Here is a 21,280-nt window from a genome sequence, read left to right on the forward strand (position 1 = left end):
ATTAATGGTGGTTCCGATTTTGATTCAATGAAGGTCAAAGCCAGGACGCGGTGGTGGATTTGAATCTCGGTGGTGGTTTACAATTTTGGCGGAATTGTAAACCTATGAGACAGCGAAGGAGGACATGTGGTGGTTCAAGATTATGACGGTGGTGGTCTTCACGAACATGTGATGCTTTTCATCGTCTTTTAAGTTATACTCTTTCTTATAAAAGCTGGGAATGCGATTCTTGTGGTGCCATAAATATGATAACTGATTTAACATGATAACTATGCATTTAACATATAAATTTCTTACGATATTATACTAGTTAACATGTTAATCAAATAGGTATCCACAAAACACCATACTATTTGTACCTTGTTATTTTTTGTATATGACATAACAACTGAATTATCACGATAAATATTAGTTTATCACATAAACTATATACTTATCGTGATACAATATGATTTAACATGATATATTTATAAACTTATTGAGATATTGTATATAAGTTGTTATCATGTTAACCGAATAGATAGTAAGTTAACTCATAATATGTTCTTACCTATATATTTAATAAACAAATAATAGATATTATGTTAACAAAATAATTAACTATCTTAAACTGCAACTGATTCGTCACCGGATTTTTGACCAGAGCTATTATCAAAATCCAACTGAAATATTTATCTCATCGATATTTATTTTATTATAATGCTAAACAATTTATTACATACAGAAAGACATTTTCGTCCAACTTATACAAATTGATGAAAGAGAACTAATTATACAAAATACATGTATATATTCTTAATTTTTTAATCTTCTGAGTATATATATTTAATTCACCCTATTTTAATATACATTAATGCAAAAATAAAAGTACTAATGTTTAAATGGATGTTTAGGTGGAAGAGAAAAAAACTCTTCCATTATGTATATGACTTTTAGTGGTACGAGTAAGTAAATCAACGTGGAAGAAGTCAACATGTAAGAAGCTTTCTTTGCTTTTGTGTTTAGTCACACATCGTATGCAAGTGTCTGTTAAACATTTTTTTTCCTCGATTTCCGTGGAACTTAAATCCATCTATATATATACATTTTAGAGAAAACTCTTTAGTTTTTACACTATTTACAAAGAATGTTAGAGTATGTACATAGGTGATATTTTATGAGTATCATTAACAATTTTTTAGTATTAATTTTAATATTTGTTTATTGTTTGAGATTTTTTATGATACTTGTAATAAATCTGTTTCCATTGGTGAGATCGGTATCAGTATCATTAATATATAAAAAAAATTATTTAAAAAATCGAAAAATAAATATATAAAAACATAAGATTACAAAAGGTAATATTACGATCCATAAAAACGTAAAATACAAAAAGTTTTACCTTCAAGCTTCCTCGTTGTTTTTACTCTTCTGCTGCCTGTAATCAATCAACAGGATAATAAACAAACACTCAGCTAATTGATTCTACTTTGTAAAGATTTTGAAGACTATAAACATGACTGGATTATTCACCAATTGTGTGCTTTTACTTAATATCTACGAAATGCATACACATTGTAATAAGATTGAACATGTTTTACAACTCTCAAAACACCTAGGGAGTGTATTGGATTGTGTATTTTGGAAGAGTTTAATATTTTTTTGAAATCACCTGTTATTGAATGAATGATTTTGAAAAACATTCACAAATCTCATGTTATTGAACATGGAATTTACTTAAAAGTTAAAAAGATTCAAAGTCATCTAAAATCACTTGCAATCTATGATTTATAAAACTCTTACAATATTGCTATCAGAGCCACTACACATATAATAACATCCCATCGTCGGTTCACTGACTTGATCGAGTATATACCCACGAAGCAGCTTGACAATGATTCCATGGTATCTCTTCTTTTCTTCTTTTGTGATGGTCATTCCTCTAACAGTGATGACATTTGTTTGTCTATCATGTTTGGTAAGGGAAGTACCCTTATCTCCATTGATGCTGATTCTAGTGTTGGGATTTCGTTTGATGTGTTCCCCATCATTACCGCTTCATCAAGATTGATGATTTCGTCCCTGAATTTCCACAAAGAAATTCTCGTCATCTCGTCATTATGCACCTGAAATACAGACAAATCATTAACAACAAGGACAATCAAGAACCATCATCCAAATTTGTTTTGATACCAATTTGTGAGGTTTTTAACCTCCTTAACTTAAGCTATCTTACTCACAAGCACACAACTACTACCTTGAAGCTTAACAACTGACTTGAATAATGCAGAACAGAGACTGAAACTTAAAGAGAAAGTGATGCAGAGATAGAGAAGTGTTTAACAATGAAGATGCAGAGAACGAGTGTGATGCAGAGCCTTTAAAGAAGAATGATGCAGAGCTGGAAAAAATGAAAGGAACACACAAGGTTTAACGAGTTCGGAACCTCAACGTGAAAGCATCATCCTAGAATTTACAGAAGATCATAAATCAATCAACTTAAGCCCAAAAACCCGCCCTGCCTTCATCTATCCAATCAAGATGTCAAAGAAGACTTTAGGGTTCTATCTCCTCTTCTCATACTACAAAAATCTCAGTTTTGTATGTATTCATTGTTCCATTAAAGACAATGGCATTCTGAACCATATATACCTAATCTCTATTAAATTCAAGTGCTCAGTTTCAATTCTAGTTCTCTATTAAATTCAAGAGCAGCTTTCTCTTTAGCTAAGATTGATTACATATATCAGAATGATAAATAAATTTTCACGCAGACAACATGATACCAGAGAGATGAGATGGGAGCAGTATGAGACGATAGTCTACAAACCTTTCGCTGGGTTATGGACTGGATGAAGCATTACTTCATCATGATTCTCAGAAGCTGAAATCACCAAAGTCCAAAAAAAAAAATTAAAGTTATGGCAAAGTTAGATAAACCAGATAAATTTAGCAAAGAATTCCACTAAATACACAATCCCTCACTATCTGAGAGTTAAATACACAATCCCTCACAATTAAAACAAACAAATCAGCTAAACCCTAATCCGATTTCTAATCCAAAAGCCGATAATCCTCCTTCCAATTTAAGATTAACTACCAGAGTAAAGAATCCATCAGCTTAATAATCGAAGATAACAAAGTAAGAGGCAGAGATTCAACCAAAATAGAAGAAAAGCTCCGATCGACTAACAAAACCAGTAAGCGCACAATCTAGAAATCGAGAGAGAGAGAAGAAACATAGAGCGATGAAGAGAGAAAGAGAGAGCTCGGAAACCCTTACCCATGGCGGATTTTCGCGATGAAGAGGTTTTCGCGAATAGCAGACAGACAAGAGAGGAGAAGAATCGAGAAGGAAATGATTTTTTTTTTCTCGGTTTCAGCCAAAAACGCGTTTTTGCCCACCAATAGCATGCTGCCACGTCACATGATACTCAGTATCAGAAGTATCACTGGGCTGATACGTATCAGACCCAAATTCATGTTTTGATCCTTTAAATAATAATTATTGGGCTCTTGATACTCAAATTAATTCTCCTATGTGGATGGTCTTATTGATTATATCATGTATCCAAACAATTTTATCATAAATTATATACAACCATATAACCAAACCTAATTAAAAGATTTTAACATTAATTAAAAAATCAAAAATATTTATATAATATTTCACAATTAATAATATAGATATTTTGATGATTTAGTTAAAATTTAAAATTATGACTCTTCTATCATCTTTGTTTGATTTTTTAATTATTTTGAATCATCATATTACATAGAGTTAGAAAATATCAATTTTGTTCAGCATGTATTGTAATTATAAATTTTTAAAACGGACATATATTATTCTATTAATAAAAAATTGTATGTTCAACATCTCACATCAGCTAAAATATTTATACAATGACTCAAAGTCATATTATAAATCAGATCAGAATGAATTCAAATCCGAATGAGTAGAAAACTTAACTTAAAAAGCATCCAAATTTTTTGTATACAATTTAATTAGGTTTTCTAGTTAAATAGTTAAATTTTTCCGGATATAGGAAATTTTAAAATTTAACAAGTTTTAAATATTATAATTGATATATTTAAAATAAATTTATCAATATTATAAATATTTGAACATATATAAAAATTAAAACAACACATGAAGAATTATATTGTAGGACATGGTTATATGGTGGGACGGATGTGGTGAACATTAACAAAATATAAAATATCACTAACTCGTCGCTTTAATATGGGTTAAATCCTAATTTTTAATACCATTAATATTAGAGCTATCGAATCACTCTGATTAGATAAAATTGTATAATACAAAAATTATCCCCGGTATACAGTTACTTAGGGGGTGATTGGTTGGATTGTATCTTTATGGTACAGCTAAAAAATAACTTAAAGCTCCAATATTAAACCAATCAAACTTTAGCTTTCCTAAAATATCTCACAGCTAGACATGTCAATTAGGGCCAAAGCCCGCGGGCTGGCCCGGCCCAGCCCTGAAAAACAGCGGGCTCGGGTTTAAAAATATATGTCCAGAAAAAAATCGGGCCTTTCGGGCTAAGCCCGTTGGGCTAAAGGATTTTTAGGGCTTAGCCCGGCCGGGCTCGGGCCGGCCCGAAAAGCCCTTAAAAAAAAGATTTTAACTTTTTTTTGTAAATATTATTGTTTAATTAAGAGATTTGTTTAAAGATTTTTTTTAATAGAGTTAAAAACCCTAAACCTAGTTTTATAATTGTGTCTTACTATAAGTGTTCTGATTTTATATTTTATTTAGTGTGGGTTTAAACAATTTATTTAGATTATTTATTTGATTTTAAACTTTTTAAAAACTAAATTGGCTTTATTGGGTTATTTAAGTTTCGTTTGACTCGTTTTATACATAGATTGTTTTTTTTTAAGAGATATTATAGATTAGAAGAGTTTATTTTTCTCGAAAGAAAAGCCCAAAAAAGCCCGTAAAAGCCCTGTAGCCCTGTTAGGGCCGGGCCGGGCTTCAAAATCTAGGCTCGGAATTTTTACGGACCGGGCCGGGCCGGACTCAAATATATGCGGGCTTCGGGCCGGGCCGGGCTAGCCCGATTGACATGCCTACTCACAGCCCAAAACAATTTTTTTTAGTTTTTTTTGCTATAACTCTTAAAATTTTTACAGCATATTTGCTACAACATTTTTTCTTCTCCTATATTTAATTATTTCTTTTTTTACTCCATACCAGTGTACATGATAATTTAAATATAAGAAAAAAGAATCTATTTACAATACTTTTACTAAAGTGACAGAAAATTATATTAATTATATATGTATATATATATATATATATATATTTTATTTCATTGTTATAAAATTTTATATTTTAATATATATTTTCACCAAAAATTGTTTAATGTATTTTGAATATCTGAAACTTACTATTTATTATATGTTTCATCTGTTATCTTATGTAATATATTACAAATTTTTAAAATTCATATACTTAAATTATAAATTTATAATATTGAACTAACTTTACCAATCATGCTTTACTATTAAAATACATACAGAAAAAAACCCTACAGCTACAGCCAACACAGATACAGCAAAAACCCTACAGCAAAAACCCTACAACAAAAACATTACAGATACAGCTCAACCAATCACCCACTTAATCACAATTATAAATTATAAACATATTTTAAAAAAAAAATTATAAATTTTGCAAACTTTTATATATAATACATAATCATTAAATTTTAGAATATAAATTGTTCCCTGATGTACGTTGGATCTAACAACCTTTTAAAAAATTATAAATTTTGAAAACTTTTATATATAATACATAATCATTAAATTTTAAAAATCATAAATTTTAGAATATAAATTGTTCCCTGGTGGGAGATGTGCATTTAGTTAAGTGGTTAAGTCCATTTGACTCCGCCTTCCCACCGGAGTTCGACTCCACTAAGTCGCGTTACTCCGCATAGTAGGGATTGACTATAGATTTGAAAGATCTCAAATCTTTAGGAGATATCTTTTACTAACATTCAGTTGAAACCCTAATTAGGAAAACTTTAATATGAAAGACATAACCCAAAACGAAAAAAGGAAAAAAGAAAAGAAAAGAAGAGATAATGGTTCCTGAGGAGAAGCTTCCGTGTGACCTGAACCTGATTGAAGAGACGCTTTTTCGTGTCCCTCCTGAATCTCTTGTTCGCTTCAGAACCGTTTCTAAGAAATGGAACGCCCTTTTCGACGATAAGATGTTCATTAACAACCACAAGATGACATTTCGATTCATCTTAGCAACCAATTCCAAGTTCTACTCGGTAAGCATCACTCCAAAGATAGAAGTGCGTGAGTTAACTTTAGATATTCCCGGTTTAGAATCACATAAACTTAAAGTTTTGATTGATTGCAATGGGTTCTTGCTATGTGGCATGGATAAAGAAGCCGTGGTTTGGAACCCGTGGTTAAGACAGGCTAGATGGATGAAGCCAGAGGTAAACGACCAACCTATTTTGCGTTTCAATGGCATAGGTTATGAGTATGATAACATGAAACGTGAGGGTAGTGGTTATAAGACACTTGTGTCTCATCCGAATGAATTAGCTACAAAATCAGTTTGGAAAATCCATGATTTTGCCTCCAATTCGTGGAAAGATAAAGAGTTGGTTATTAGTGGTAGTAATGGTATTACTTTACTCGCCACAAGTGTAACGTTAAATGGAATTTTGTATTGGGTTGCCTCTTATCTACAGAATAATTCCTCGTTCGTCCTAGTTTACTTCAACTTTTCCAATGAAAAAGTCCACAAGTTTTCTGATCTACCATGTGGAGAGAACCATCATAGCGATGTTATTGTTCTTAGGCTTTTTATGGAAGATCGGCTATCGTTGTTAAAGCAATGCCATCTAACAAAGAAGATTGAGATTTGGGTGACCAAGAACAAGATTAAAAACTGCCGTAGTGGAGATGTGGAATGGATGAATTTCATGGAAGTGTCAACTCCTAACTTGCCGGGTTTAGTAAAGCCAAGTTACTTCATCGACCATAAAAAGCTCGTTGTGTGTTCTTGCGACGAAACTGGCCAAGCTTGGATCTATGTTATGGGGGACAATAAGTTGATCAGTAAAATTCAAATAGATTCTGTGGTTGATCTCTGGCCTTTGCATTGTACCTGTTTTCCCAGTTTGGTCCCGGTACCTCGAAGTCGAAGTCAAACTAAAGAAGCAGCATTACAAGTTTGATTTCATTAGTCTGGCTTCTTTTGTTGTTCTCTAGGAAGCTTACATTGATTTGGATTTTGATATTTTTTATTTACAACTATCTTCTCTATTTTCTAGTCTTCCTTTTTGTTTTACAAACTAGATTGAATGTCTAACGAATTTTTATATTCTTTGAAATAATTTGTTAGCTTCTACGATTTAGTCTAAACTGGTTTTGTTTAGATGTTGCCAACAAAAGCGTTTTTTTTTTTTTTTCATATGTTCTGTTCCACATGTTATTATATAATTGCCAATTTGAGAAGAAAGTATGGTTCAACATGAATTATCATAAATTATATTGAAGAAACATGATATATATATATTACCTTACAATCAGTAAAACAACCATGTATTATTGTTCCCAAGTTATCAAAGCTTTTCTTCAGAGACAAAACTTCCTAAAGATTAATGGCGAGTCTCGAAAATAGTTATAAGCCCAATCTCAAGATAACAAAACGTTTCAAAACATTTAATCCCAATCTTTTTATACATGAAAACCATTAAAGACAGCATGAAATATTAGTCTACATGTAAAAGTAATGAATGATGTAAATATATACATTGTGGCCTAGTGGTAGATTGGTAGTTGCTTCAGGGAATGATGTAAACTCGAAACTTGTTCTACTCTCTCATAAAAAATCTCGTTGCGTGTTGGGTTCGGGGCTGATGGAGGTCTCAGTCAGTCCCAAACTATTATCCTCTGGTTTAATTTTGTTCCTCTCGTAATAAAGCCTTACAAAAGAAAAATATATTATTTATTTTATCGTCTCTTATTTTTTTTTTTTAATATACATAAAAGTGCTCTCTTATTAATATATATGTAACCGTGCACAAATTTAGGGTTGAAACACCTAATGGCGCAAGAAAAGCTCCCGTCGGAGTTAGAGGAAGAGATACTTTTTCGTGTTCCACCTTTACCTCTCACTCGCTTGAGAACCGTTTGCAAACGATGGAACACACTTTTCAACGAAAAGAGATTTATTAGAAACCACTTGGCTCGTGCCTATCCTCAATTCATCTTAGCGACCAAATCCAAGTTTTGTTCCGTAAGCGTCAGTCTTGATGACGATCCAAAGATAGAAGTGCGTGAGTTAAACTTAGATATTCCCGGTCTAGAATCTCAGAGACCTAAAAGCATCCATCATCACGATGGCTTATTGCATTGTTCGTGGGAGGACAATAGAGTCTATGTTTGGAATCCGTTGTTGAGAGAGAGTAGATGGATCGAGCCGTATTCAAAACAAAGTATGGGAATCGAGGGTATAGCGTACGACGATAAAGGTTTAGAACACAGTAGTTTAAAGTTCTTTGAGTCTCAATTTATTCCCAAATTTAAGTGGAGTACTTTCTACAACTTTGCATTCAATGCTTGGAAAGAATACGACTTCAAAACCGCCGACGATAGGTTTATGAGGGTGATTAATCTTTTTGGTCTTAGTGTATTCTTGAATGGAACTTTGTATTGGGTTGCTTCTTCTTCTGAATACCTTGACAAGATTTTCATTATAAGCTTAGATTGTTCGACTAAGAGATCGGCCGTCTTTTGTTGTCTACCATGTAAGAGAACATCATTTGCAGATGCTCCTATTCTTGCGGTTTTTAGGGAAGATCGGTTTTCGTTGTTAGAGCAATGCGGTGAAACTAGGAAGATTGAGATTAAGGTGACCAAGAACAAGATTAATAATGGGGATGGGGAAAGTGTGGATTGGATAATATTCATGACTGTATCAATTTCTAACGTCCCTGATTTAGTGGGCGTAAGATCCTACTATCCGCCAAGTTACTTCATCGACGACAAAACGCTTGTCATGTGTTCTTGTGACGAACATGGACAGGCTTGGATTTATGTTATGAGGGGAAATAAGTTGAGTAAAACTCGAATAGAGGTTGACCGTTGGCCTTTGCAGATTACCTATATTCCCAGTTTGGTCCCTGTTCCACAAGGTCAAAGAGAAGAAGTAGGATTACAAGTTTAGTTAACATTTGGCTTCTTTTTTAGTTGTTGGGGAAAGCTAATTAAGATGGATTTGACTTTTGGTTGCAACTCATTTACCCTCTTATCTTCTTTTGTTTCCCATTATGTTGTTACATGTGTTGCGTTTTTTGTTTTCTTTATTCAGAATTTCTTTATAGCTAACATGATCCACTATTGCACCATTTCACATGTCTTGACTTTGAGCCGGACTTAAGAGCATGATTATTGGTAGTATCTTAGAAATAAATCTTAGGAATATTTAAATAATATATTTGTAAAAGTGATAGTTAAGATATAGTATTTTTGGGTTAAGATTTTTGTGTTATTAATGGTAGGTTCTTAACATGTGGTTCTTAGAAAAAAAAATATTAATACAAAAATAAAATTTATAATTATAGAAAATTTAATAATTGTTGCAAATTAAAAAAATTAAAACATACATGAGATACAATTTATAACATAAATAACATAATATTCGTTGGATCAACTGCCTCAGAGCAGGATTTCGCCGTTTTTGTTTCGAGGAAAAGAGAGAGAGAGAGAAAGGTCGAGAGAGAAAAAAAAAACGAGAGGTTTTTTTTTTGGCTTTGTTGTTTTTTCAAATTAATCAGAGCAGGACACGTGCTCATATCTAAACTCATCAACAACATCTTAAATAAGATATACATCTTAGCATTTGTTTGATCTATTCATTAAATTTAATAATTTTTTTCCCTTAGATATGTCTAAGATACCTCCGACAATCCTGCTCTAACATTGTTTAGAAGAATTTCTACCTTTTCATCAAACTTAGCTTTTAGAAAACGGGTAAACGTAAAATATAAATATTTTTACCTTTTCATCAAAATGTAAAAATTGTTTTATATAGTTATTATAAATGACTAAAATCATCTTAGATAGTCAAATTATTATTTTTCACGTTAAAGTAAATTATCTTAGGTAGAAATATTTTTCATATTCATTTTCATCAAAAAAAAAATAATGCTCTTCTATAGAAACAAATCAACAATAGTGTAGATAATCCCCAAGATCAAATCTATCCTCTTTAAGCCTCTAAGACAGAATTCCAACTGAAGCTATTCAACAACAACTTTTTTTTTTTTGCTAAGAGTGTTAATATTTGTTGTTGATGAAATATTAACAAATCTATTTTTTTAAGAGTTGTTGATGAAATATATTTTTTTTGCTAACAGTGTTAATATTTCATCAACAACAACTATGAAAACGAAGTTACCAACACACGCATCTTCCCAATCAACACAAGAGAGAACGATGGGAGATTTGGGTACAAAAGGTGATTTATGGGCAACTAAAAGCTATGTGGATATGGGGAAGAAATTTTTCGAGATCTATTTAAGTAAGAAATCATTCCTTAATTTTTAATTAGAAGTGCCCAATGTTGCCAATATAGAATCTTATATTAAGGCTCCAAAACTCTTTTTTTTTTTTTTTGCTTGGGGGAGAATATTAATGAAAAAGGAAAATGCTTTACATGTTTTACTAGAAAGGAATAAAAATGGACCGATGAGTTAACTTAACTTCTGATGTGTCATATTAAAATCCTACGTGTGAGGGAAAATGTAATATCTATTGTGCCAAACACACAGAAACACGAGCAATTCGCAATCTCCACAAGGCAGTCATGACAACAGAGTGCGTTTAACACTTCCTCTACCTTTAACTTCCACTTATAAAACTATCATTAGTCTCTCTTATTATATTCACCAAACTCACATCATCACCAAAAGCTCACCACACTTCTTGTGGCTCTGTGGATCTTTCTTCAGGCATCTTCATAACCAACAAAAAAATGATGTCTTTCGTTGCTAACTTGGTCATCAAAAGTTTTTACCGTGCTTCCGCGATGTATGTTGAAGATATGGTGGATAGCTCTCGAGCGACATGTCTTGAGAATGGTGGTGATGATGATGACAGTGGCTATGATTACGCTCCTGCTGCATGATTCTCTCATCTTAGTTTATAAATGTAATTAGGGGAGAAAAAAAGAGAGAGAGCTCTATGATTGTAATTTAGATATCTGGCTAGGCATGTATGTGCTAGATAGTGTGGTCAGTCATCTTATAGATAACAGACATGGTTCCATTAACTATAGACTGTAGTAGTATATCTTCTTTTCCTTAACCAAATTAAATTTTTTTGTCTCTTATGTTTGGAAATTGATTTAACGTACTATATAACATTTTTAGTTTCCTGAATTCTTACTTGTGTCGATGTTTTTTCATAAGTTTTGTGTTTTTGTGGTGTAGTATTCACTTTATTCATTGACACAACATTGAAATATTAATATATCGAAGAAACCAACTTTACTTCTCATAGTCAACTCCTTTCTTCATATGCATTCAATCATTTAAAGTTATTCACCTTGTGATGTGAGACAAAAATCTCTTTCTTGAGGAGATGTTAAGAATTGTTTCAATTTTATTTGGAGTAAAAAAACGCATGTAACTAAAAATTGATGCAATCATTTTAGAAAAATATTAAACATTAAACATTAAACAATTTGAATCAATCACAAAAACTAAAGAACAAAATATAAGAGCTAATATGAGTCTAAGATGTAAGTAAGAGTCTATATATATTAGTACAATAATGAAAGTTTTAGTTTTTTTTTTATTTGTCAACAGCTTTATTGGATTGGCTCAAATGAGCCAATGTTGAGGAAAATTGTTAACATAAGTCGAAAGATGAGGTAAGATACGAACAGTTCGTGCCAATTTATCCGTCTTCACAATCAAATTTCGGGAAATTAACGATAAAGAGAAAAAATCAAACTCTTCCTTGTCGCTTTGAATCGCCTCCAAATAAGTCGTGAACGCTGGCCACTCTTGCGGAGAAGACACCATCTTCACCAGGTCAGAGCAGTCTGTAAGGAAAGCTACTTCTCTCTTGTCTTGGCCGATCATACATCTCATCGCCCAGATTAGTGCTTCAACCTCTGTGTGGAGTGAGGTCAAACTTCTTCGAGTATTTGCAGCTCCCATGTCGTGCGTTTCTTCGTTTGGATAAGAACAAAACCAGCCTAGTCCTGAAAAACAATCGCTTTCTTTCCAAGAACCATCTAAGAAACATCGATAACCTGATCCGTGTTGCCCGATATGTTCAACTCTAGAATGAGATTGGTTATTATATAATTAGTTATCACCGTTTCTAGGTTATCGTCCGAAATCTCCACCTGAGCCAGCTGCCAGGCTTGCTCTTCATTTTCTGCCAACCTTAATATATCAGTTGGGCTTTGGGTCCATATTATTAAACACCTTATCATTCCTGGCTTTCCACAAATACCAAATAATCCATGGAAACATCGCTGTGTAGACCTCTGAGGGTGTTCTCCAAAATAAATAGTCCATATTTATATATAGTGAACCTGATGGGAAAATATCAGGTGCTGTTGGGATCTGTGATAAAATCCAAGTCTGACGCACATGTGGACATTCAAAGAGGGCATGGTTAATTGTCTCTTCGGAAGCCCCACATCGATCGCATCTCGTATCGCAATTAATACCTCTTCTGCACAGATTCGAGGTAATCGAAACACACCCAGATAAAGCTTACCACATAAAATGTCGAACTTTTGGCGGACATTTTATTTTCCAAATAAACCCTTGAAGTTGTTTAATGTCTGGTCCGAATTCTTGTACCTAAGAACCCGTCCCAATGTTTAGACAGGCCGTATGATATCCCCATTTAACCGTATATTGATCTGATTTAGTAAAATACCATCCCAAAGTATCTAGATTTGATAATCTTTCCACGGGTATAGCGTTAATTAACTGAACGTCCTCCGAAGTGACAATAACTTTTAGCATATCTAAATTCCAGGAGTTTGTTCGCGTATCGATAAGATTTTTAACTCGTAGTAAGGGTTAATGCTAATTTTAATGCAAAATTTCATAATAAGGAAGTTTTAGTTTACCATTACAAATTGAAAATATGAAACTTCAATGCCTAAGTTAATGCTAATTTTAATGTCCATTATCGTTGGTCATTTAGTCTTCTTTAGTCCATGTGTCTTTATATTACAGTCATTAAATAATGTTGACTACGTTTTATAAGAATAAAAAAAGTTAATTGGGTAGAAGTGTATTTACCTGTCTCAAATTATATTAATTGGGTAGTTTATGGTTTTCCTTAAATTTGATAACTATGAAAAAGTTAATATTATGTAGAAAAAAATTAATTTTTAATTATGTTACTTGATTTTAACTACATAATGAGAAGATAAAATAAGGCAAAATCTAGGAAAAAGACAACTTCAAAGTATACAAATTGCTCAAATTGTATCTTTGTTTTCTTTTAGTAAAATAAAAATTTATTATAGAAATTTAGTGGGGATTTTAATTTGAAATGTGCAAATTACATAGTTGATGTAGTTAATCAATTATATGTGAGTCCACCATATGTTATAAAAGGTGTGATTAGTCACATAAGAAAGAAAGTTAATGCTAATAAGTTAATAAAACCACAATTGAATCCAATTTAATGCTATTAATTGAAAAAAACGTTTAGGCACATTCAAACGAAAACATCACAACATTGGAATATAAAAGTTAGAGGAGAAGTTTTTTTTTTTTTGTCAACAGCTTAAATAAAATAGATGCTCAAAAGAGCCATTTCTGGGGAATGTTGTTTACATAAGTGATATGATGCAGTACAGTACGAATTTTTCGTGCCAAATTATCCGCTTTTACATTTGCGCTACGCGGACTTAAAGATAAAGAAAAATTAGAGAATTCTTCCTTGTCACTCTTCAAGTCTTCCAAATACACTGAGAAGGCCGGCCATTCGGTTGGGGAAGAGACCATCTTCACCAAATTTGAACAGTCTGTAAAGAAAGCTACATCTTGGTTGTCAGCACCAATCATACACTTCATCGCCCAGAGTAGAGCTTCGACTTCTGTATGTAGGGGGGATATATAGACTTCGCCAGATGTTTGCAGCTCCCATGGTTGGCATCTCTCCATTTGCCGATGTACAGTACCACCTTGTTCCTGAAAAAATATCAGTCCTTTTCCATGATCCATCCACGCAACACCGATGTCCAGAGTAACTGGAATCCAATGAACTCTCTCTCACGTGATTTTGAGTTACAGTATCTAAAGAACCTTGGTTGTCAATATGTAGCTCAGATTAAGCAACCTGCCAAGCTTGTGCCTCTTTCTCCGCTAAATGTAGAACCTCTAATGGGTCTTTATCCACATTATCAAAAATCTTCTCGTTTCTCGCTTTCCAAATATACCAAATTATCCATGGAAATGAAGATGAATCAATCTCTGATGGAATTCTCCAGAAAAGATGATCCAAGTTCGCGTAAACAGAAGCCGAAGGAAAAATCCCTGTAACCGAAGGGATTGGAGAAAGAGCCCAAATTTGTCTTGCAGGATGACATTCAAAAAGTGTGTGATTAATTGGTTCCTCCATAGCGCCACATCTAACACATCCAGTGTCACAATTTATACCTCTCTTTCTCAGATTCTCTGTAACAGGTACGCAACCTGATAATATTTGCCACAAAAAATGTCGTAGCTTTGGTGGACACTTCACCTTCCATGCATAAGCTTTCAAAGATTTGATATCCGGGTCAAAAAATTTATGGTTGGCATCAGAAGTCTCTCTCCGTGCGGTATGGTAACCCGATTTAACCGTATAATTTCCTGATTTTGTGAAATGCCAACCAAGGGTATCCTCCTTAGTTGAGACACCCAAAGGCAAAGCACTAATCAGCGCGACCTCCTCTGGATCAAAAAGCTCCGCCAAGAGATTCATATTCCAAAAGTTTGACCAGCTGTCGATAAGTTGATTAACTTTTAAAGATGAGTCAGTAGTTGAACCATTATTTTTTGCTGGTCTCGGGAATTGAGCTGGTATCCATGAGTCCTCCCATACTGAGATGGACGCCCTAAAACCAACTCTTTTAATAAGTCCTTTAAGAACCAGAGATCTAGCTGACATTATACTTCTCCAACCATAAGAAGGAGAGTACGATTTTATATTATCCAATGGATTGGATTTCTGGAAATATCGTCCTTTAAATACCCTTGCAAATAGTAACTCAGGAGCCATAATCAAACGCCATAATTGTTTATTTATTTTTCATTAAATTTGTTAACTATTGCAAGAAGGGAAAATATTTGAAAATGAATTGTCAAGTAACTCAATAAGAAGAAAGTGAACATTTTAAACTATTTAATTTATATTTTTTTTTGTCAACCGTACATTAATTAATAAACAAAAAAAGACCAATTTAACTTTTATGTATTAAAAATTTGTAGGCTATATAAACAGTTTAAGTCTAATTTCTTGAACATTTTAAACTATTCAATTTAACTTTCTATAACTATTTTCTAATTATAATTAAAATAGAACAAATTAAATTTCATGTATTAAAATTTTGTAGGCTATATAAACAGTTTAAGTCAAATTTCTTAAAATATTTTGTTAAACTATCTAATACACTTTATATAAAATTTTTAAATTATATTTAAAAATAAAATCACTATTGCAAGAAGGGAAAATATTTAAAAATGAATTGTCAAGTAACTCAATAAGAAGAAAGTGAACATTTTAAACGATTTAATTTATATATTTTTTTTGTCAACCACACATTAATTAATAAAAAAAAAAAACCAAATTAACTTTCATGTATTAAAAATTTGTAGGCTATATAAACAGTTTAAGCCAAATTTCTTGAAATGTTTTGTTAAACTATCTAATTTACACTTTATATAAAATTTTAAAATTATATTTAAAAATAAAATCAAAATAAATGTTCAACAACTCAAAATTAATAATTATTAGTATGGGGGATACAAATTTAAAAATAAAATCAAAATAAATGTTCAACAACTCAAAATTAATAATTATTAGTATGGGGGTTACAAATCTGAAAATACATAAAATAATTTTACTATAAATTACTAGGACTCAGACCCCCGCGATGTCGCGGGGGAAATGATTCAAAAATCTTTAAAGAAAAAAATATTAAATGAAAAATTATAATGTATTTAGATAACTTTCAGAAAAGTCTTTTTAATAATAAATCAAGATATATTTTGCGAAAAATTATGATAAATATTAAAGAGACGTAACATTCAGAAACAATTATTAAGATTTATATTATTATTAAAAAACATTATGGTGAAAAGATGTGATCATAAACAAATATATTAATTAATCATTATAATGAGTAGACGTACTTTTTCAAGTTTTTAAACACTTCTCAACACAATTATATAAATACATTCAACAAAACATTATGTTAAAAATACGCAATACTTTAAATTGTGTTGTTAAAGAAAGATAATCCTCAGAAAAAATTAACAAATAACCAAAATAATAGTTATTTAGGAAAAAATAAATAATAATATAGATAACAAAGTATACATATATATGAATGCTAGGTAGCGAAAAAAATGCCAACAACCGTAAAATGAAAAGGTTTATTTGATTAACCGTTGCAATCTTTGAACATATGCAACTTTCTAAACACAAACCATAAAATTATATTATATAGTTAAAAATTGAAAAGATGCAACTTTAAAAAAAAAACATAACCATAAATTATATTTTATAGTTATTAAAAATGAACTGTTGTAACTTTTGAACAAATCAAAACCATAAAATTTATACTTTATAGTTAAAAATTGAACAGATGCAACTTTTCACAATTGTAAAATGAAAAAGTTTATTTGACGAACCGTTTCAACCACGGAACAAATGCAATTTTCTAAATAACAAAACCATAAAATTTATAATTTATAGTTAAAAATTAAATAGATACAACTTTAAGAAAACACAACCATAAATTATATTTTATAATTATTAAAAAAACTTAACGAAAAGGTTGCGACGATAAGACACAATAGTTCAAATATTTTATATTTAAAAACTAAACAGATGCAACTTTAAGAAAACACAAGTACACAACCACAAATTATATTTTATAGCTATTTAAAAAAAATAACGAAAATTGCGACAAAAAGACATATATGTTCAGATTTTTTATAGATGCAACTTTTTTAAAAAGCAATAATATTTTATAGTTTTTAAAAAAAAACTTAACGAAAGGTTGCGACGAAAATACACAACCGTTCAAATTTGCAAAAGGTATTTATTGAGATTGCTATTATATATTTAAACGAAAGGTTGCAATAAAAAGACGCAACCGTTCAGATGTGCAAATGGTATTTATTGGAAACGACATAACCGTAAAAAAATAACCGATTAAAACGAAAATTGCGATAAAAAGACGCAACCAAAATAACCGTAAAAAATAACCGATTTAAATGAAAGATTGCGATAAAAAGACACAATCGTTCAGATGTGCAAATGGTATTTATTAGATTGCTATTATATATAGATTATAAGAAATTCATTTTCCACAATATTGGTGTCAAATAAGATGATTGGTTTTATTGTGGTAAATGAATATGAATAAATAAACACTTTGTTAATAATTAAGATTAGAAATAAATATTGGTGTCTTATATGAATTTTATTCTCTATGGTATTAAAAAGTATGATGGAAAAGAATCAAAACTTAAAATATTGAAAAGTAAAGTAATAGAGAGATATTTATTGATTTAAATAAAAGAGAAATTAGTCATGGTATATTAATGTAAATAATTAAGAGATGAAAAATATGACATATGTCAAGTATTTGAAGTGCCAAATGTCAAAAAATTAGAGCACGTTTGGAGGAAACCTTGTCATATTATATAAGACTAGATGAATATCCACGCTACGCGTGGATTTATTTTGAAAATTGTGAAGAAAAAATTATTGATTGTTCTTGCTAATTTATGTTTATTTTTTATTTGTTATTATGTAGGTAATAAAACTAAATCTTTCTTATGTAGTTACAATTTTTAATGGGCTCAACTCATAAATATTACACTCTAATAGATTCTAAAACACATATGGTCCATCTCTCATGGGCTATTTTGTTTTTCCATTTGACACTTATAATTAGAAGCTGATGTGTATTAATGAAATGTTTTGATTGGACGAATAAAAAGCTGATGTGTCATCTCCAGAAGAGCCAAAAATGCTGACGTGGCGGAAGGATGGAGAGAGATAGCCTCCTTTCATATATATGATTATCATTGGTGTCGATGTTTTAGACTGATGAGAACAGGAGCACAAAATTTGTTATAACTGAATTATGTCTCTCATAAGTATAAATAAAGTTTTTTTTTTTTTTTTTGTTAAAAGATATTCAACTTAAAGCATGAGAAAGAAAGTTTTACAGAGCCAATGGCCCAAATTTGGAAGCCCAAACGAAGAAAATATTAAACGTAACCCATAGTTTAGAAGGAACCAGATACTTGAACCAATAGTTGTAATAGAACCAGAAATTCGGTTGGGAAAATAGAACCAGTCCAAACCACCACCGATATTGCCATCAATGATTGGTAGTGAAGCTTTTCGTGAGATGCCGTCACCCAAATTGCATCTGCAATTAGGTCTTTCTTTTTTTTCTTTTTCACATGTTTGTCACCTCAGATCCAGCGAACCAAAGTTGTAGTAGAGTTGATGAAATCACCGACGCAAACTTGAAGCTCTGTTCCGCACTAATATATCAATCTGACGAAGAAGGAGACAGTTGCGGTGAAGTCGACCATGATCGATGAGGAGTGAATGAACATCGGCGAGAGATGATGTTCCATATTATCCAACTAAAAGAGCAGTTAAAGAGAAGATGGTCACGACTCTCATCTGCAGAAGCACATAACAAACACTTGGGATCAACTTGCAAGCCCCATTTTCTCAACCTGTCACGCGTTGGGCACCTATTCAACACAAATAGCCAAGTGAGAAATTTGTGTTTGGGTATTCCTCCTGAAAACCAAACGATGTTATGCCATGGTACAGTTGGCAATTTCTCCCTTAGAGCCAAGCATATTTTCCCAGTGGAATGGTTGTCTTTTAACTGGTCATCAATCCACCAAAGGTAGGAGTCTGATGCTTCTGATAGTTGTATTATCGATAGTTCAATGTGAAAAGTATTAATAAAGTTAAAAAAAATTATCAAATCTTGAAATAAATACGTCAGAGTTCTTTTACTATTAAAGTATGATTATAACTAAAAGTCCCACAAAAATATTAAAATAGATTCTATAACTACTTAATTTTCAATAACATTTAATATATAACATACATCTTAAGCTAAGACATACATCTTATAACATAAATATTTTATCAAAGCACTTACATCATGTAACTGATAAATAATAATCATTTGCAATAAAATATATATATATATACAACAATAAGAAAACAAAAAAGCTTTGAATTTTACTGTCATAATTCAAAATATTCTTAATTTTATATATTTAAAAATGACGTTCAGGTCGTCTACGTATACTGACATTTGATATAATTGATGTATAATAATGATATAGAATTATAGATCAACGTACGGTTGTTTAGTCGGTCTATCTTTTTGGTGTTAAAGTTAGTAAAAATGGAGTTTATCAACAACTTTTACACGACAGAACTTATAATTTGTGACACAGCATACAAGTCACTCCAGCATGATAGTGTTTAGGGAGATCGATAGGCAAGTCCGAAACTCGATTAGTGCAAAACGACGCAATCGCAAATTCGCAACACCAATGCAACTGTGGATACACTAAGAATATCATAATTCTTTTGTTTAATTGTTTTTTTTTTTTTTTTTTTGGCAAGATAGCAAAATCTAGTTCTTACTTCTTGTGAACCTTAGCTAGTTAACTTTCTTTTCTTAATGATATTTACATTTTATCAAAAAAAAAAAAAAACATAATTTGTGAACAGACTAGGTCAAAATTAATTAAGGTACATGTTAGTTATTAAAAGTCTTGTTAAGGAAAAGGCATAGTCTTTAAGACCAATTTTGCCATTAGAATCTTATATTAAACCTCTTTTTTCTCCTTTTTTTTTTTGTTGTTGTTGTGAGGTTGGGGAAGAATGCTACTGAAAAAGGAAACTGCTTTACATGTGTTACCCGAAAGGAATATAAATGTACCAATGAGTTAACTTAACGTCTGATGTGTCATAAGAAAATCCTACGTGGGAGAAAAAGTGTACTATCTATTGTGCCAAACACACAGAAACACGAGCAATTCGCAAACTCCACAAGGCAGTCATGACCACAGAGTGCGTTTAACACTTCCTCTACCTTTAACTTCCAGCTATAAAAGGCTCATCAGTCTCTCTTATTATATTCACCAAACTCAAATAAACATTAAAAGCTCTTCACACTTCTTGTGGCTGCGTGGATCTTTCTTCAGGCCTTTTCATAACCAACAAACAAAAAAATGATGTATTTCTTTGCTAACTTGGTCAGCAAGAGTTTTGACCGTGCTTCTGCGGTGTATGTTGAAGATGTGGTGGATTGCTCTCGAGCCACATGTGTTGAGAATGGTGGTGACGACGATGACAGTGGCTACGATTATGCTCCTGCTGCGTGATTGTAGATAAGATAATTTCGATATTAGCTTAGACCATTTCTGTACTAGATAGTGTGTTGAGTCTTCTTGTAGATGAGCAAACATGGTCTCCTTAACCACAATCACTTTTTGTCTCTTAATTTTTGAAGTTATTAGTGTAACGTAGATTTTACTAAATAACATTTTTCGTTTCCTAATTTCTTAGTTGTGTCGATATTTTTCATAGATTTAGTGTTTTGTGGTTTAGTATTCAGTTTCTTCACTCACACAAGATTAAATATTTCAATCAAAGAAATCCGGATCTAATGTTTAAACCAACTGGTTTATCATTCAAGATGTGAAACTTTTTACAAGTTGAAAGTGTACTTCTTTGGTTCACCACACATGTATTTAGTTCACCAATAATTTCTCTAACTTTTTCTTTTTTTAATCTTCTTTGGTTCATGAATTTCTGTAATCATGATTTAAGTTCATCTTATCTACCGATGTATTCATACTGTCACACCCAAACTTGTTTTCTGTTAGGTGTGTGTATTTTTTTGATGTATCGGACTCCCATGCTACATGGTAGTCCTCTGCGTTTTTTAGATAATGTGGCATGTACTTAGCTTATTTTACTTCATCGAAAC

At 31.7% G+C, this 21,280-nt stretch overlaps 4 protein-coding genes and 1 long non-coding RNA gene across 5 annotated transcripts; 4 read left to right on the forward strand and 1 right to left on the reverse strand.

Annotated features, from left to right (window-relative positions):
• Nucleotides 1-1,676: 1,676 nt before the first annotated feature.
• LOC9330109 lies at nt 1,677-3,291 on the reverse strand. The gene is made up of 2 exons (XR_002329093.1): nt 2,810-3,291; nt 1,677-2,105 (listed from the first exon to the last, which is right to left on the reverse strand). It is a non-coding gene; the product is annotated as an uncharacterized LOC9330109 (long non-coding RNA).
• Nucleotides 3,292-5,966: 2,675 nt separating this feature from the next.
• On the forward strand, nt 5,967-7,286 carry LOC9330110 (putative F-box protein At1g47390). The gene has a single exon (XM_002891307.2). It carries the CDS (start codon nt 6,093-6,095, stop codon nt 7,206-7,208), a length of 1,116 nt encoding a protein of 371 aa, XP_002891353.1. The 5' UTR covers nt 5,967-6,092; the 3' UTR covers nt 7,209-7,286.
• Nucleotides 7,287-8,080: 794 nt separating this feature from the next.
• Nucleotides 8,081-9,281, forward strand: LOC9327416 (putative F-box protein At1g47390). The gene has a single exon (XM_002891308.2). The coding sequence runs from the start codon at nt 8,081-8,083 to the stop codon at nt 9,200-9,202; it is 1,122 nt and encodes a 373-aa protein (XP_002891354.1). The 3' UTR covers nt 9,203-9,281.
• A 1,628-nt stretch (nt 9,282-10,909) lies between these two features.
• Nucleotides 10,910-11,417, forward strand: LOC9327417. The gene has a single exon (XM_002891309.2). The coding sequence runs from the start codon at nt 11,012-11,014 to the stop codon at nt 11,162-11,164; it is 153 nt and encodes a 50-aa protein (XP_002891355.1). The 5' UTR covers nt 10,910-11,011; the 3' UTR covers nt 11,165-11,417.
• An 8,993-nt stretch (nt 11,418-20,410) lies between these two features.
• On the forward strand, nt 20,411-20,917 carry LOC9327418. Its single transcript, XM_002891310.2, has one exon. The coding sequence runs from the start codon at nt 20,520-20,522 to the stop codon at nt 20,670-20,672; it is 153 nt and encodes a 50-aa protein (XP_002891356.1). The 5' UTR covers nt 20,411-20,519; the 3' UTR covers nt 20,673-20,917.
• The last annotated feature ends 363 nt before the right edge of the window (nt 20,918-21,280 follow it).

This window comes from Arabidopsis lyrata (assembly GCF_000004255.2).
Source record: "Arabidopsis lyrata subsp. lyrata unplaced genomic scaffold ARALYscaffold_1, whole genome shotgun sequence".
NCBI classification, from domain to species: domain Eukaryota; kingdom Viridiplantae; phylum Streptophyta; class Magnoliopsida; order Brassicales; family Brassicaceae; genus Arabidopsis; species Arabidopsis lyrata.